General features: G+C 61.3%; 1 protein-coding gene across 10 annotated transcripts; it reads right to left on the bottom strand.

Annotated features, from left to right (window-relative positions):
• Window positions 1-87: 87 nt before the first annotated feature.
• SLC29A4 (solute carrier family 29 member 4) lies at window positions 88-17,482 on the bottom strand. 10 transcript variants are annotated; one of them, XM_027125672.1, is made up of 13 exons: window positions 17,240-17,482; window positions 14,210-14,277; window positions 13,890-14,065; window positions 10,295-10,420; window positions 9,814-10,017; window positions 9,299-9,427; window positions 7,180-7,254; window positions 6,520-6,642; window positions 5,692-5,930; window positions 4,915-5,053; window positions 4,609-4,796; window positions 3,644-3,884; window positions 88-2,579 (listed from the first exon to the last, which is right to left on the bottom strand). In XM_027125672.1, the coding sequence occupies exons 3-13, from the start codon at window positions 14,053-14,055 to the stop codon at window positions 2,437-2,439; spliced, it is 1,773 nt and encodes a 590-aa protein (XP_026981473.1). In that variant the 5' UTR covers window positions 14,056-14,065; window positions 14,210-14,277; window positions 17,240-17,482; the 3' UTR covers window positions 88-2,436. The 10 variants fall into 10 exon arrangements, with proteins under 10 accessions (XP_026981473.1, XP_026981472.1, XP_026981468.1 ...); XM_027125671.1 differs by having other exon boundaries at window positions 13,890-14,062; XM_027125667.1 differs by lacking the exon at window positions 17,240-17,482 and having other exon boundaries at window positions 14,210-15,858.
• Between the last annotated feature and the right edge of the window lie 225 nt (window positions 17,483-17,707).

Raw genomic sequence — 17,707 nt, 5'->3', positions numbered from 1 at the left:
AGACAAATACTGTGATATCACCTATATGTGGAATCTAAAAGATACAACAAACTAGTGACTATAACGTAAAAAAAACAGACTCACAGATAGAACAAACTAGTGGTGACCAGTGGGGAGAGGAAAAGGAGGAAGGGAAAGATAGGGGTAGGGGAGTAAGAGGTACAAGCTATTAGGTGTAAAATTAGCTACAAGGATATTTGTACAACATGGGGAATATAGCCAATATTTTACAATAACTATAAATGAAGCTCAGTCCTTAAAAACTGTGAGTCACTATACTATACACCTGTAACTCACATAATACTGTACATCAGTCACACTTCAGAAAAAAAGGAGGAGAGTGGAGGAGGCTACAACTGGGACTGCTGTTAAGAGCAAGGCAGTAACAAAACACAGAACAAAAACACGTGGCGCAGAGCCCTCCCGGCTGCACCCACACTGGAAGGAATGACAGCAGTGCTGCCGGTCTGGGTGGCCCTGAGCCAGTGTGCAATGGAGGGGCGGCAGCCCTGCCGGGACTGGGGAGGCTGGGCCCAGGTCCTGGCGTTGCCACCTGCCCCCTACCCAGGGCAGCTCAGGCCGGCCCCCACGGGCACCTGCCCAGCAACCCAGCGCACCGCACGTGGATGGGACACGGACGGCCACCCGGCTTTGCTATTTGAGGGCGGTGTGTGGAGGGAACGGTGCGGCCATGACGAAGGCAGTCAGCTCGGTGTGTGGCTGGGGAAGGGCTCCGACGGTCCTCCCGTTTCAGAGAAACTGAGTCACGAGGTAGTGCGTGCCCCACCCCCACATATCCAGTCTTGGAAAGAGCGACACGCTGGCGCCACCAAGCGGCCCCTGAGGCGGCGCCCCGCGTGGTCTTGACCCACGTGGCTGCAGGGGGCGGTGCCTGTCCGGAGGTGGGTGTGTCCCCAAGGTCGCGGGCCTGCCTGGAGCACAGGCCACCCTCAGGCAGCCGGCCTCCTCCTCCCCAACCCTCCTCCACGGAACCCACGTCGAAGAGCGGGGCAACCCGTCTTGGGGAAACTGAAACATAGGATAGTGGAGGAATTTGTCCAAACCACACACATCAGCAACAGAGCCGGGATGGGACCCCCGAACGCTCAGCGTCCGGTCCTGGCTCTGATCCCTCAGGGCAGGGGGCAAGCCATCTCCCCTCCTTTTCTCCCCCTTGGAGTGGGCGCGACGCAGCCACCGTCTCTGACTGTTCTGAGGGCCAAAGGGGCACCAAGGTGCCCTTTAAACCCCAAATGCTTCCTCTCCCCACCCCGACTGTCCGCCCCTCCACACAAATCTGTCCTGGGCCTACCAGGTGTCTGGTGGGAAGCCTGGGTTCCCAGTCGTGGGCCGTGTCCCGCCAGGACCCCTCCTCCCACCGCAGGGGCTGCGATGGCGGCACAGACGCTACTTGGAGGCGGCGGTGGGGCAGTTGCTCTGCCCTCATCTTTAATGGCCAGTGCGGTACAGTTAGTGGACAGACGGGTGGACACCAGACGCAGAAGGGCAGGGTGGTCACAGCGGTGCCGTGGGTACCTGTCCTCCCCGTAGAGAAGCCCGCCTTTGGCAGGATGATCTGGGAATGCCCCCAGCTCGGGGCACCGAACCAGCCCGGACCTCTGGGGGGACCCCACCCCTTCCTACTTGCCAGGGACTCCGGCACGTCTGTCCCTCCTTGGGCCTCCCTGGACAGGGCTCAAGGCCTAGGTCACAGGGTGACTTTAGCCAGGGTGTGGGCCCTGCTTTGCGGCCCCCAAACTGTCCCCCTCCTGTATCACAGGTGGAGGATCCAGAGAAGTCATCGGGGGTCCCCAGGCAGGCACAGACGCCCAGGCCTGTGGCATCAGGTGGGTACCAGGGTGCACGCGGGGTGCTGGCATGGGGTGGGTGCACCCAGGCCAGCACCAAAGCTGGGGTTGCAAAAAGGCCAGCGCAGACCGTGGTCTGAAACCATTCAGACCCAGAGCTTACAGCTCCTTCACGGCAAACGCATTTTGCTGGGGAGACCCAGCGTTTAAGAACGGGAACGGGGGAGACCTGGGGGCAAGGGGTCCCCAGTGAAGGAGGTGCTGAGGACGGTGTGGCTGGGGTCATGGGGCCCTCAAAGCAGAGCCAGGTGAGGGTCACCAGAAGGGGACACCAGCTGGTGGTCTGTCACTGTCCTGGCTGGCACTGGGACCACTAGACACACGCAGGTGGCAAAGGGCGGCGTGAGACGGAACACAGAACACAGTGCTGGCGGGACCCTGTGGCAGCCACATGTCCAGGCCTCCGAGAACTTGGCAGAACCTTGGGGCCGGAGTGAGGGCAGGTGGGCCCAGAGAGGGTGGCGGTATTGGCACGGGGAGGAGGCCGGGGCCCCGCAGGCACTGCAGGCAGGGGTGGGGAAGGGCCCCGGCAGCCCTCCCTGGGCAGGGCTGGGGGCCCAGGCCTGGCTCAGAGGCCGGCGGGGAAGGAGGCGTTGGCGGCGGAGCGGTCGGGGCAGGTGCCGTGGGCGTCCCGCGTGAGGCTGTAGGTACAGTAGGCCACGGCCGAGCCCAGCGTCAGCCCCGTCATGTAGGACACAGTCATGGTGTTCCCTGCAGACAGGACCAGACCTCAGCTGGAGGGAGGGGGGCCACAGCGAGGGCTGGAGCCGAAGCCCTAGCTTCTCAGGTGTGAAGCAGTGACCACGGCCAGCTCCCACCTGGGAGGTGGCTGCCCCAGGACTGTTCCACCCTGACTGAAAGTGCTGGGCGCTCCAGGCCTCGCCTGCTTCTCTTTCTCTCCAGCCTCCCACCTCCAACTGCTTCCTCGTCATGGACCACTTAGGATGTCTACTGGGCTTCCTGAACCTACTGTGTCCAGAACCCCCCTCCAGTGCCCCTTCCCACACGGCCCCCTCCCCATCTCACTTGACAGCAATCCAACCTTCTTGCCCTGAGCAGCAGGCCCCCCTTGGGAGTCCTTCTTGACTTCCCCCCTCGCCCCACCCCCCGTCCTTTTCTCATACTCCATCTCCTAGTCCATCAGCTGGCCCCGTGGGCCCTGCAGTCAAAACGGATCCAGAATCCAGCACTTTCTTCCAGGCCCCTCCCACCTGTTTACTACTCCACTGCCGCCCCCGCCCCAGGGCCTTTGCACATGCTATCCCCGCCACTCCGAACACTCTTCTCTTACATTGTCACGTGGCCCCTCACTACTTTCTCCAGGTCTCTGCTCAAGTCACCTCCTCAGTGAAGCCTTCCCAGGCTGCTCTGCTTCCACTGTGAACCCCCTACCACGACTCCCTCGTCCCATTACTGTTTTACATTCCTCAACAACGCTCATCACCACCCAACACATTACATCATTTTGTTGTCTCTTTGTCACCTCTGGACTGTCAACCCCACAAACACAGGGATCACTGTTTTATCACCACTGTGTCCCCGGAACCTAGAACAGTGCCTGGTGCACGGCAGGGGCTCACCAAGCAGCTGTGAGATGAACGAGGGGGTAAGTGGTTGGCGAACGTCCCCAAGCTACGAGCTCCGAGGCTGACTTGACCCTGGGACCCAAAGGTAGCGTCTCGCTGTGTGGTCTTGACTTCTACGGGCCTGGGTTTCCCTGCCTGACAGTGGACAGTCCTGCAGGCGAGCAGGGCGCGGGCCGAGCAGGGCCTTACCTGCTAGCTCCCGCTGCCTGGGGCTCACTTTGCCCGCCGCCAGGATCATGGGCACGCTGCCGAAGTAGCCGTTGCTGATGCCCATGAGCAGGGAGAGGATGCAGGGCCAGGCCGGGTGGCGGAGGGCGGGCGTGCTGCTGGGGTAGACGCACAGGATGAAGAGGGGGATGAAGACCACACGGAGGCAGGCGCAGGCCAGCAAGTGGGTGCCCTGCCAGTCCATGGGCAGCGCCGCCAGGATCTGTGGGGAGACAGACATGCGGGCCCATGCCACTCCCCTTGCGTCTTCCCGGCAGCCTCCAGACACACCCCTATCCCTAGACACTCCCGGCTCAGGCTGTGTCCCCATCCTTTCCCACCTTTGTCCACCAAACCCCTCATATGGCGACACACAGTCCTCGCTGTGTGCCCGGCACCCAGCCAAACACGACACACGTGCCCCTGTTCAGCCTGCACAGCACCCTCGCCGGGTGGGGCTCTTGACATTATTTGAGAAACGAGGATACAGAGGCCCAGAGGGTCAGGCCCACCTGCATCAACACGTACGAAGCGGCAGCAACTGAACCCACTAACTAAGCTTTGCTCCCTCGGGAAGCACAGACTCGAGTTTCTCAGACCTCCCAGCTGTGGGACCCCAAGCAGATGGCTTTCCCTCTCTAAGCCTTGCGTTCTTCTACAGAAGACCAACGACAGGCCAGCCATTTCTGGGTGCCCTCCTCCGTGTGCCCCCACCTGTGCTCAACTAGTGAGGGTGGGGCAAGCGCCGCCTCCCCCAACTGCTCTCAGCTGCGGTCTGGACCGTGGCTCTGCTCCCGCCCTCCCCACCAGGAGCCACGTGCAGCCTCTGCTTGGGGCCTGCGCCTCCCCGGGGACCCTCCCCGCGGCTCCCGCAGTGACCCTGGCGTCTGCTGCCCCCACCCACGGCGTCCTCCCCCAGGGCCGGGAGGGTTGGCGGGGGCGCCCACCTTGCCCACGAAGTCAGACAGGTTGAACACGGCCATGATGAGAATGGGCAGCCACTCGCCCAGGATGCAGTGGTGGATCTCAGACTCGAGACCCGGAAACAGGCACAGCGTGATGAAGTAGGTCACGGCAATGGAGAGCATGTCCGCCCAGATGACGCGGGCCACCACGTAGCGGTGCAGCAGCAGGGCTGTGGGAGGCCGGCGGCGTCAGGAGGCCGCACACCTAAGCGGCCCCAGCCCGCCGGAACACCCCCTGCTCTCCGCGCGCAGACGAGACACGGGACGCCGGGGCCCAGCCCGCCCCACCTCGGAAGGAGGGCCAGCTGCGCCTGGTTCTCGGCCGAGGCACATCAAAGCGCGTGTAGGCTCCCCCGCCGCCGGTCACCTCGTGGGCTGGGCTGTCCTTCGGGGACCCGCCGTTGGCCAGGCCTGGGCCCTGGTGCTCCTGGAGGGGGTACAGGGTGGGACGCGTTTGGGTGAGAGGTCCCCGCAGGCTCCCGCCGGCCGCTTCCTCGCCGTCCCGCAAACACGCCAAGCTCCGCCCACGCCCCGGAGCCTCTGCGCGTGCGCTTCCCTCTGCCCACCCCCCCACGCCCCGCCCCGCCCCCACGCCTTTCGTGTGGGTCCTCACACCCCTCCGCACGGCTCAGGTCTCAGCCCAGAGCCACTCGCGGACCCTCCGTGACCATTAAGGGGGCCCCGGTTTCTGACGTGGGCCTTGTCTCAGCCGGCCTCTGGCTCCGCGCAGTGTCCGGGGCGCCCCAGCTCCCCAGGATGGCTCCGGGCGGGCCTGCGGGGGAGGCCACAGGTGTGGGCCATCACACCGGGGGCGTGGGGAGGTTAAGGCCTCAGGTGTGGGCTGTCACAGCCAGGGGGCCTCAGGCCTCAGGTGCGTGGTGTCACCAAGGGATGAAACCTTGGTCCACAGGACGAAGGAGGGCCCGTGGGTAGGAGCCTCGGGCCACAGGAGGAGCTGGAGCCTGAGACGACAGCGACAGCGGGGCGCGGCTGGAGGAGCTCGGCTGGGACGGGGCGGCGGCCGTGCCGGGCCTCCCGGCTCCCTCCGCGGACCTCGCGACTTACAAAGTGCACGTCCTCGGCGGCCACGTCGTGGTGCACGCGGTAGCCGGCCGTGTGGCTGGGGCGGGGCCGCGCCGTGTGGTAGAGCACGAAGCGGCTGCCCCGCACCAGCAGGTGCAGCAGGAAGCAGAGCAGCTCCAGGCCCGCGGAGACCAGGAAGAAGATGAGCGTGCCGGCCCGCTCGTCGGGTAGCAGCAGCTTCGTGAGGATACGGCTCAGGGAGACCATCACGCCCGCCGTGCCTGCGGGGGGCGGGGCTGTGACGCGGGCGACCCCGCCCACTCGGCCCCGCCCCGCAGCCCTGGGACGCGGACACGCTGTGGCTGCCCGCAGGATGCGCCGGCGCAGCCCGCCCCTCTCTGGCCCCTGCTCCCGGCTCACACACACCCCACCCCAGGCGCACTGATCACGTGTCTGCTGTGTGCCCGGCACCGTCCGCCCTGAGGACACAGTGGGGACGACGCATGCAGGCCCTTCCTTCTGGGCTCCTTGGGGAGAGGCCCCAAACTGGTCGCAGAAAAACACCAATGATTGTGCAGGATTTGGGGGGGCCAGGCAGAGACGAGGGGGCGAGCGTCCATTGGCAGAGGGCGGGCATGAGCTCTACATGTTTGTGTTTGCGGAGCTGAAAGGAAGTGGTGGGCTTGGAACCAGGTGGGTGGGGTCCTAAGGTCACAGGGGAAGGTGGTGGGGGTCACGGCAAGCGGGGTACCTTCCCGGAACCAAACTCCACAGACGCGAGGCTTGGAGCCCTGGGGGCACCTGGTGGGCCTCACCGTATGTAGAGGGTACAGAGTACCCCAAAGGGGAGAAATGGGGCCCAGAGTCCACCTGAGTCCTGCCCCACAGCACGGCTGAGCCTGGCCCATCCAGGCCCGGAAGGAAGACTGAGGACATCTGGACGAGGTGCTCCGAAGTGCTTGCGGCTGGGCTGAGGGTGGGGCGGCCCCCGTGCTGGAGGGCAGCAAGACAAGAGGGGGAGTCGGCTGCTCGGACCGGGGCTGGGGCGCAGGGATCACCCCGGAGGGCAGGTCCACATGACTTGCAGGGACTTAGAGCACTGGGTGTCGGGTAGGTCTCAGGTTTGAGCACGGGGGTGCCCTTCACTGAGCAGGGGCCGGTGGGATGACGTGTTGGGCTTGGGAAAGGGAGTCTGAGTTGCCAAGTGGGGGTGGGGCTCTGAGGAGAGCTTGGTGCTGGGGGCCGGCACTTGACGTCACGGGTGTAGATGAGCTGCCCTGCACACACATGCACACACGAAACGCACGCCTTGCACAGACGCTGCGAGACACTCGAGACCCATGCTCAGAGTGTGGCACGTGCTCCTCACATCACAGAGGACCCTGCACCCAAAGAGACCACGCCTATCACAACCTCATCCCTCCTGTCTGGGAGTCCGGCCCCCCACCAGCCAGGCAATCGCCAGCCCCGCCTCGGTCCCAGGAAGAGGGTCGCAGAGCCTAGGCAGCTCTGGGGTCCGCAGATACTCACTCTCCCCCGTCATCACCCCCTGCGTGTACCTCTTGGGCAGCATCCCCGTGTACCCGTAGAAGCTGGATTGCTGCACTTGAGAGAGAGAGAGAGAAGTAACCATGAGACACCACTTATCACCTGTTTGCTTGGAACAGAATGCAGAAGTTGGAGAACACTGTTGGCAAGGGTTGCTGGGAAAAGACATTAACACCACTGGGGGCAGAGGGACCTTGTCCAATCCCCTCGCGGGGTGGGGTGGAAACAGCACCACCCCCTGCATAGCACAGTCCTGCCTTCGACGTCCCCGCCCCGGGGCTGGCCAGACTCCCCAACCTCCTCTGGTCATTGACACCCAAGCAGAAATGACACACGTCACCCCTGGACCAGGTAGGAAAAGCCCACATGGTCTTCTGGTCTGTCTTTCCCCAGGGGCGGCCACAGAAGAGGCCATGTGTTACAGATGGGGAGCCACCGGCAGTCCGAGTGAGTGTGGAAATAACCCCACCGACACGCTGGACGTGCAGCAAGGGCCAGAAATAAGGCCGATTCTGAGAAGCCACTGAGATCTCTGGGTCGTTTGTTACCACAGCATAACGTCTCATCCTGACCAACAAGACAGACGTGCAGCAGTATCTGGGGAAAATGAAAATGTACCGGCTCAAGCCCTGCGGTCTAGTGACTCCACGCCCGGAAGTAAACCCTGGAGCAGGGCTGGCAAACTAGCATCTCCTTCCTGGTGGAGTTATCAGCATTTTTTTTTTTTTTTAAACGAAATAGAACAGAGCAGACCTGAGTACAAAGCCTGGATTGAGAATATTATTTCACAGAGCCTTGATTTCATTTATAAACACACACACACACATACACACGCACACATGTGTGCCGGGTCATAATGTGAAATGTATCTCTTTCTGGAAGTCACGATCAACAGAACAATTGGCCTGGACCTTTGTAAACATCATTGCCACAGAAGACAGAGAAAGGCTGAGGACCTTTCGGATTAAGGGAGACTAAAGATGTGACCAGTGATGTAATGTGTGATCCTGGGCTGGGTCCTGGGTCAGAAAAACCAAACGCTGTACAGGACATTACCGCGACAAATAGTTAAATGATTCTGGCTTGTAGATCTGATGATAGTATTGTATCAATGTTAAATGTCCCAATTTTGGCAATTGTAAATGTGGTTCTAGAAGAGATGTTTTAGGTTCAGCTGTTAAACACCCTGAACTGTTACCATTTAGGCAAAGAAGCATGATGATGTCTGCAAGTAATTCCCGAACGGTTTAAGGACAAAACATACATTTTCTATTTATATATATTTAGGGGAAATTTCATATATATACATATACTTTAGAAGGTGGAGGAGGAGGACTTCCCTGGTGGTCCAGTGGTTAAGACTCCGCGCTCCCAGTGCAGGGGGCCCGGCTTCGATCCCTGTTCAGGGAACTAGATCCCACATGCCGCGACTAAAGCTCCCACACTCGGCAGCGAAGATCCTGCATGCCGCAACTAAGACCCAGCGCAGCCAAATAAATAAATACATATTTTTTAAAAAGATTCTTATTAAAAAAAAAAAAAAAAAGAAGTTGGGGGCAGGGAGGGGGAACAGAGAAAGCCAGCAAAGGAAAGAAAGCACATGTGGCAAAATGTTAACAATTGGTGAATCTAGGTGAAAGGTACATGGGAACTCATTATATTGTTCTTAACTTTCCATAGGTTTGAAACAGTTTCAAAATAAAAAGTTAAAAAAAAAAATTTTGAAAGCTACCGCCCAAGAGAAACACAGTGACACGGTGACATGGGCAGGAGAGGTTGTGAAGCCCGGTTTATACCTGAGAAAACCAGGGAACTGCCTCCATGTCCACGTGGCATGTGGGCATGTGGACATGTGTGTGGAGTGTGTGCTCTGACTCTGTGTGTGACCAGCGCACGCAGCCCTTTGGGTGTGCAGTGTGCGTGCATGTGTGAAAGTAGACGTGCACGTGTGAAAGCAGACTCGCCCATGTGTACATGGAAACGTACCGGCACTGAGCCTGGCTCACCCTGTATTAACATGCCCCCAGCACACGAACAGGGCCAGTGGGACGGCCCGCAGTGGGCACCCAGGGGCTCAGCCCACCCCGGCCCCTGGCCCTACCTGTGCAGCCGAAGGCCACGGTGCCCACCGCAGCCAGGTTGATGGCATAAGCCTGGTCCCGAGAGAAGAGCTGCAGCCACACGTCGCAGATGCTGATGAACAGGAGGGGGCCCAAGGCTAAGAGGTAGCCTGTGTGGGGAGAGGCCAGAGAGGTGGCAATCGATGGTGGGCTGGGGGAGCCCCCTCATCCCCTAACATGGAGCCAGGTCTGAGGTGCCCTCTCTCTGCCGTTCCCCTTAATACTGGGAGGGCGGGGCCATCTTAGAGTTCTAGGAGGGGCACCCAGAAGGCTTCCTGGAGGAGGCGCCTCGAGCTGGGATTTGAAGCTGAATGTTACCATGGAGACAAATGGGAGAGGAAGAGCAGGGAAGAGCAAGGGCCCCGGGACACACGTGGGGTGCACGGCAGCCTCGCCAGGCGCAGGCATCACGCCAGCACGTGTTACACGCACATGGGCCTGACACTGTTTTCATAGTTGAACCCCATGACGTTCCTAGGAGGTGCGCCCATCTTACAGACGAGGAGAGTGAGGCGCACGCAGGGAATGGAGGGCATGTGACGGCCAGGTGTGAGGGCCGGGAGCCGGGTGGGCAGCGGCGGCGTACCCGCGGTGATCCTCGTGTGCAGGCTCAGCCTCTCCACCAGCGCGTTGTTCAGGAGCACAGCCACCAGCGCCACCAGGATGTAGGTGAGGCTCATGTCAAACACAATCGAGGTCCCTGGTGGGGGGGAGGGTAACGGGGTTCAGGGGAGCCCCACCCTCTGCACCTGCCCCCGCCAGGCACTGCTTCCTCCCTCTGCCCCAAAGGGGCCGACAGCCCAGAGAGTGTGAGTGGCTGCCCTTGGGGTCACATAGCAATTCACAGCCGAGCTAGGGTTTGAATAAAATGGGCTCCCCAAGTGGGGTCCTGCCCAAGGGGTTTCTGGAGGGTGGCAGGCCTGAGCCACGTGTGCAGGGCAGCATGCGATGGCAGGACGCGACTGCGGGGGACCCACCTGGGTACTTGTGGTGCAGGTAGTCCACGTCGGTGATGAAGCTATTGTACGGCAGCAGGAAGCCCACGCCAGCCAGGAGCGTTGCAAAGTAGACGGCGCGGTAGCGGTCGTCAGGCACCGGCTCCTCTGCCCGCAAACCTAGAGGCCAGGTGAGACGCGGACCAGCCCATTCGCGGCCGCGACCACCACATCGGGGCCGCAGTCCACCACGGCACCCCCATCACGACCACCATAGCCACAGCCACTCCGGCTGCCACCCGAACCACAGACACGGCCTCCCACCATGCATCTGTCACTGCCACCAGAAGCACTGCCACCTTAGCCACTCTCACCATATCCAAGCCACCAAAGCCATCATGACCGTGGCTACTCTCCGTCACTATGGCCACAGCTGCCCACGCCACCACCATCATGGCCATTATCAAAAGTCACCAAACACCATGGCCACTGTCACCATCGTACCCACCATCATGACCACCATCACCATACCCACGGTCCATCATCACTGTGGCCACTGCCACTGTATCCACCAGCATCACGGCTGCCGTCACCCTGGCCACCATCCATCCCCATCACAGCTGCTACATCACAGCCGTTATCATCACCTTACAGCCACTGTAACCATGGTCACCGTCACCGTGGCCGCTCTCCACCTTCACGGCCCCAGCTGCCCCAGTCATCATAGTCATGGCTGCCAGACATACAACCACCAATACCACGCCAGTGCAGCCATCACCACAGCCACTGGCCGTTACCGAGAGGCTGCTGCCACCGTGACTCTCACCATCATGGCCACTGAAGCAGCTGGCTGGAGAGAACAGTGAAATGGCCTTCTGGAGACCCAGCTCTGGGACCAGCTGGGTGGCCAGACCTGGTGGGGCTGAGGCAGTGTCCTCTGGGAGGCCACCAATGCTCTAAACCAGCGTCCAGTATACAGGGCTGATTCTCCTACAGTTAGTGTTCACACATCCAGGAACCACGGGCAGAAGTGCGGGTGGGACCACCCACTACGCCCCTTAGAGCTTCACCAGCGAAATGTTTGCTTCCCACCCCCAGGACTTGAGGCTCCGCTGGGCCGGAGGGCTTTGCTCCAAAGGGAGGAACGGTTCCCCCCCGAGACACAGTGATCCTGCAGAGAGCAGGGTGGCCGCTCTGGCTGTGGGGACAGATCCTGACCGTCATCACTGGGAAGTCAGGTTGCTCCCGTGTGCGAGTGAGAGAGTAGGTCCGCGAGACAGGAGATTCCTCACGGCCTCTCTCAGCACGTGCAATCCCTGGGACACAGTCAATGGAAAACGATACCAACCCAAGTCCAGCAGGACTGCTAGTGATCCAGAGCTTTCAAGAATGAAGGCTGGGGGAATTCCCTGCTGGTCCAGTGGTTATGAGTTGGCACTCTCACTGCTGGGGCCCCAGGTTTGATCCCTGGTCGGGGAACTAAAATTCCATAAGCCACATGGCGCGGCCAAGAAAAAAAAAAATAATGAAGCTTGGGTCACCCACCGGGCAAAGAACCGTGACCAGTTAAGATACTTGTGGTGGGCAAATGGAATATGGGATGGGTGGTGGGAGAAGGTAGTTACGAATCCCAGCTACAATCATGGGACTGGTCACAGACAGGAGGACTGATACTGTTATGAGTATTGCTTCCTTTTTCTGATATGAATATGTGTGTGTATGTATTAATCAAATGCTTTTATTTTATTCACTTTCTCACCCCCGTATCATCTAACGTAAGATGTGTTCGTAACAGTTAACCCTGTATCTCAGTATTGAAGTTTGGGGGATCAAAGGAGAAGTGCGAACATCAACGCACAAGGACTTTGCGTCCTTTGGGGAAAGCGTTAGTGTGTTTTTGTTCATATGGGGGTCCGTTATGTCCTGGTAGGTGGGGGTTGACTGTTAGTGTCTTTCTCTGGAGACTGAGTATGGTTTAGGGAGCTGTGTGTAGGAGGCAAGCTGGTAAGGGGTGGACTGTAATGGTCAGTTTGTAGGTCAACTTGGAGGCTGAACCACAGCCCTGCTGTTCAATCAAACACCGACCGAGGTGCTGCTGTGAAAAGATTTTTCTTTCACAGAAAAATCACACAAAGGCCCTCCTTAGTTACTTTAAGTTTGATCAAAAGGGGGTTTACCCTGGGTGGGCGTGACCTAATCAGGTAAGACCTTGAGGCCTTCCCAGAACTCAGGGACCCCAAACGGCTCGTGCCCCTGGGATTCCAGCCTGCTTGTCATCTTCCGTCCTAACCACCTGCCTGGTGGACTTCAGACTGGCTTAGCCAGCCTCCTCTTTAGCCAGCCAATGTCCTATAATAAATGCATATGGATATCTATATGTCTATATCTGTATTGCATCTTTAACTCTCTTTCTAGCTCTGTCTCCTACTGGCTCTGGTAGAACCCTGGCTGATGCAGCCACCGTCACCATAGCCATTACAGCTAAAATCACCACTGCCCTGGTCACCATGGCCACCGTCCAATTCTACGGCCATGGCAACGTGGCATCCACTACCTGGCCAGGAGAAGCCTGGGGATGGGCCCCGAGCTGGCTCTGTCCATACACACGGGTGCAGGGAGATTATCCCAACCCAACATGGGTCTCAGCCCGCAGAACCTCCACTCCCCATCTGCAAAGAGAGGGGATGGAAGCTGAGAGTAAGTCTCCATGTCGGAGCCTGAAGTGGTCCTAGTATAACCTGTAGCCAGCCCCCAAATGAGCTATCACTTACAGGGGGGCCTCCTGAGCGCCGGGAAACGTCTTAAGCCACATTTTGTGGATCCAGTTGCAAGCACATTAGGGTGGCCTCAGGATCATTCCCCTTTTCCAGATGAAGAAACTGAGGTCCAGAGAACAGTGACTTACCCAAGGTCCCTGAGTGGACAGAGACAGGAGCTGGGGTCGAACCCAAATCTGCCTAACTCCAGACCTGCACACTGCCCACTCTGCAAGTCTGATCTCACAGGCAACTGGACTATTTCCTCCATGTAGGGAACCTGAGCCTCCGAAAGGTTGAGGCACTTGCCCTAGGACACAGATAGGTGGAAAACCGGATATTTCTTTCTTGGGGTTTTTTTTTGGGGCTGTGCTGTGCAGCTTGTGGGATCTTAGTTCCCTGAACAGGGATTGAACCTGGACCCTCGGCAGTGAAAGTGCGGAGTCCTAACCACTGGACCGCCAGGGAAGTCCTCAAAACTGGGGTGTTTGAACCTCACATCAATCCTCTTTTCGGACACTTTCCCATCTCCACTGAAGTGAGGCATGGCTTGCTCTGACCCAAGAATGCAGCCAACGCCATATGCGTCAGTCGCAGACAGAAGTTTACCTACAGGTCAGTGCCTGGTTCACCCTGTGCCCTCCCACCTCCTCAGCGGTCGTGGAAACCCACGTTAAGATGGAGCCTTCCCCGGGCACCCGGCATTAGTGAAGGCACTGGGCCGGTGGGCTCGTTTGTTACCACGGCAGATCTCATCCATCCTGACCGACGCTGCCTCCCGGGCTCAGTGACCCCCCCACAAGGTTCCCCATCCCGGGAAAGGCTCCCACAGCCGTCCCTGCTTTGGGGCAGACGCGCACCCTGGCCGCACCCTCACTCACCAGAGTCCGTGAAAATCGGGATGCCCCTGGCCCTACTGCCCTGGGCCTGGGCTACCCCTGCCGCCACCTCCTCCAGCGGGCCGCTGTCGAAGCTCATCACCACGCTCCTGTGCGGCGTGCTCGCCACGCTGGGCTCCTGGAGGTGCTGGCTGCCCACCGAGCCCATGGCAGCCCTTCTGCGGGGAAAGCAGATGACACAGGCTGGGGAGGCCAGGAGGGGATCCCTGCCCCACTGCCACGCGGCCAAGCCTGCACCCCCGGGGGACCACCGTCTCTATCCACCCCACCCACCGTGAAACAACACGCAGGGGCACACAAACCTGAACGGACGAGCGACGTCACGTGACTTGTGTCTTCCGATGCTCCCTGGTTGCAGCGGAGAGCAAGGCTGGAGGCCCGCGTGAGGGCGGCAGCAGCGGGCACAGCGGAGAGAAAGAGACGGGGGGAGAAATATTCTGAACACTTGTGTGCCAGCACCGTGCTCGAGCGTGCCACGAACCATCTCCCTCTGGGAGGGGGTTCCGACATTCACTCATTTGACAGCCGATGTTACAGCGTGAACGTCCCGCCGGCCCACCACCCCGATCTCACAGGCAGTAAGCGGTGGGGCCTGAACCCGGACCCAGGCCTGTGGGACCGTGAGCCACCACGGCCCACCGTTCTGGGGCCGACCACGTGGGGGAGCAGGAAGTCCTCCCTTTGGTCTTCCTCCGTTTCTCTTGCCTCAGCTCAAAGCTGTAGCCCTTATCTTTGGAGGAAAGGAAGGAGCTGATTGATCCTCGAGGGAGTAACACCCCCATTGTGTAGGTGACCCTGTGGGTGTTGGGGGGTCTAGTTCTTTCCCTGAAACATTGATCAGTTTGTTTTTCTGACAACTTTTATTAATTTATCTGATTGCCAAAAGGATACACATTCGCTGTAGAGAATTTGAGACAAAGATGGGACACGGAAGCACTGGGTACTGAGCCTAGCACTTCCGCTTCCTGGGCCGCCCCGAGCACGTACGGGGGAACCCACGGAAGAAGCCGGGAGACAGACCGCTTCCCGAGGGATCCCACGTGCCCGGCGCTACTCCGAGTCTCTCTGAGGATGGCGCCGGCCACGCCCAGCTCCCCCACCTCTGCTTGTCCCATCTAACGTCCTTCCTGCCTCAGTTTACCTGCTCCCCAGCCTCCAGACTGCTGACCAGTTACGGAGTGCCTCCCCTGGGCTTCCCCCCTTCCTTGCTCCCCACAGAGTTTTAGTGGGGGTCTGAGGGGCTGGAACCATCCCTGATTCCAGGTGGGCCCTGGGGACTGGGTAAATTCTGCTCTTGCCATCCGGGGGTGACCCGGCTTGATGCGCACCCAGGAGCAGCAGAGAGGAGGGTTGCAGGCTTCTCCTTCCGGGGCCTGGGAAGCCAGGCGTGAACCCCTCTGGTCTCGGTGCTCTTCCCGTTGCCCCCAGCCCCGGGCCCCCTGCCACATCTGGAGCTGGGGGGGGCCGAACAAGACACAGGACAGAGCTTGGCCTGGGTTTGAACGACTGTGGCCTTAGGCAGGATCCTGAACTGGAGGCTTGGACACCCTCGGTCCCCAGCCACCCTGCGTCCTGGGTGGGGCCGGGGAAGGGGCCAGCGGCAGAGCGGCGGTCTACAACAACGGACACTCCTCCCTCCAGCCCTGGAGGTTGTGCACCCCCGACCCCCTGGGCCGTGTTCCCCACAGAGACGCGGCGGCGCCCCAAACCTGCCGGGCCTCCCCGCTGAGGTCTCCGCCCCGCCCAGAGGCCACGCCCCCCGGGAAGGCGGACGTGTTCCGCGACAAGCCAGGAGGCCGCCCAACTGCTCCCTCCCGCTCAGCGGGTGAGGCGGGCAGCTGCCACCCACAGGGCCCCCCTCAGCCACTGTCCCCACGTGCTCCTGCAGTCCGCCTCCCGGGAGGTGCTCTGGCTCCCCCTGCGGCGGCCCCATGACCCCTGATACCACCTTCCAAGGTGGCAGGGCAAGGGGTGCCCCGAGGCTGCCCCACCTCTCCTGGGCTGCAGGCCTCAACCCGCCCCTCCAGAACACCCCCTCCAACTCCACGCCCGCAGCCCAGAGCCCCAGCTCTCCCCCCATCCGCCCCTCCTCCTCCCGGGTCCCCCTTTAATGAAAATTTATGGACAGACAGGTCAGGGATCTTCTCTTGACCCCAGCAGTCCTGAAGGCCCGGCTCATGCCCCCACTTTGCAGAAAGAGAAACTGAGGCACAGAGAGCCAGGTCCAGGGGTCCAGCTTCTATTGGGAGCCCCGCCAGGCCGACCACCTTTGGCTCCCCCCATTTCAGAGGCAACTGAGTGGACAAGGGTTCTAACTGTGCCCCAGGGCACTGTGAAGACGCTGGGTGTCTGAACCCCAAGGCCAGGATGACCCCTCTCAGGGGCTGCGCTCCAGCCGGAGGGCACAAGGGAGCCTGAATTCCATCTGGGAAGCCAGCCTGTTAGCTCTCCTCGAGCCTCGGGCTCCTCACGAGCCCCAAGCCCTGGCTGGCTGGACGCCCTTGGCTGGTCCTGGCCCCCTGTGCCTGGGCCAGCTTATGAGCTCTGCTGTTCTTTCCCCAGCCAAGCTTTCTGGACTGGCCCAACTCCTCCCTGTTGGCTCTGCCCACAGGAAAGTGGGTTTCAAGACCCTGGGGCCACCCGCTTCCTGGAGCCCGGGGAGGATGCATGAATGCACTGGCCACAGGAGCTGGCTGGCTCCTAGGGTGCCCAGCCCCAGGCCCTGGCCCCTGGCCTTGGTGCTGCAGCTCCCCCACCCACAGGCTCTTTCTGCGAGACCAGCCCCGTCGGCAACAAAGTTGGTTCCCAGGCCTGCGCTCCCAGGCGAAGGGCAGACCCTAGGACCACCCGGAGGCGACCGCTGGGCGCAGGCCACACCTCTTCCAGCCCTATCCCAAGAGCTGGGAGGGGACCGGCAGGGGGAAGGGGTGAGGGGGCGCGGCGGAGGTTCCAGGAGGGAACTCGGGATGGAAGGACGCTTAGGGTGTGCCCGGGGACGCAGAGGCGCCTGGCCCTGAGCAGGGCCTGGAGCCGCCGGCCACTCTCCCCCTTTCCCGGGTCTGGGTCCTGCGCTCGCAGATGGGCTGGTGGGGGTCTGGTCCGGTCCAGATGCTGGATAGGGTGGGGGTGGGAGCCCGCTCATTCCGGGATAGGGGTGGGAAGGTGGGGGACTCGGGGTCCCCGGGGTCACGTGCCCCCATCCCTGGACTCGGCGGCCGGAGCCGGCGCGGAGCCGGGCCGCGCGCGCCTCAGACAAAGGCTCCGACAGGTCCCCGCGCCTCAGCCGGTCCGCCCCCCGCCCACCGCCCGCCTCCGCCGCGGTGACCGCTTACCTCGGCCCGGTCGGGTCCTGGGGTCCTCCAAGCTCCCAGCCCCGCCCGCGCCCAACGCCCCCGCGCCGGGACCCCCGGGCGCCCGCACCCCGCAACGCTGCGCACCGCTCCCCGCACCGCTCCTCGGGCCGAGCGCGGCCGGCGTCCTCCGCGGGTCCCGGGTCGGCCGGCCCCGGCGTCGGCGACCGCGTCCGGGGGGCGCAGCAGCAGCGGCAGCGGCAGCGGCGAGCACGGCGGGGACTCCCGCGCTCCGCCCCGGCCCGCCACCCCCGCGGAGCCCCGCCCCTTTCTCCCCTCCTCCTTCCCCGCCCTCCTCCTCCGTCTCCCGCCCGCTGCGCCCGCAGAGGCGGGGGAGGGGCGGAGGTTGAGGTCGCGGCCCCAGACGCCCCGGGGGACGTGGTGGTCCCGGCGACCCTGGGGTGACCTGTGGCTGATCTAGTCGCCATCCCCCATGCCCACCTCCCCGCC

This window comes from Aethalodelphis obliquidens, unplaced genomic scaffold (assembly GCF_003676395.1).
Source record: "Aethalodelphis obliquidens isolate GAN/ISIS:26980383/991018 unplaced genomic scaffold, ASM367639v1 scaffold30, whole genome shotgun sequence".
Taxonomy (NCBI): Eukaryota; Metazoa; Chordata; class Mammalia; order Artiodactyla; family Delphinidae; genus Aethalodelphis; species Aethalodelphis obliquidens.
This window is presented reverse-complemented; position numbering and strand designations above follow the sequence as displayed.

Bases quoted from the DNA above. Each gene is read 5' to 3' on its own strand.
- SLC29A4 (XM_027125667.1), bottom strand. From the start codon at position 14,391: ATGGTTCGTGGCACGCTCGAGCACGGTGCTGGCACACAAGTGTTCAGA. The intron at 5,054-5,691 runs GTAAGTCGCGAG...TACCCCCTCCAG, and splicing joins CCGCCGAGGACGTGCACTTT to GAGCACCAGGGCCCAGGCCT. The intron at 4,797-4,914 runs GTGGGGCGGGCT...GGCCTCCCACAG, and splicing joins CAGCTGGCCCTCCTTCCGAG to CCCTGCTGCTGCACCGCTAC.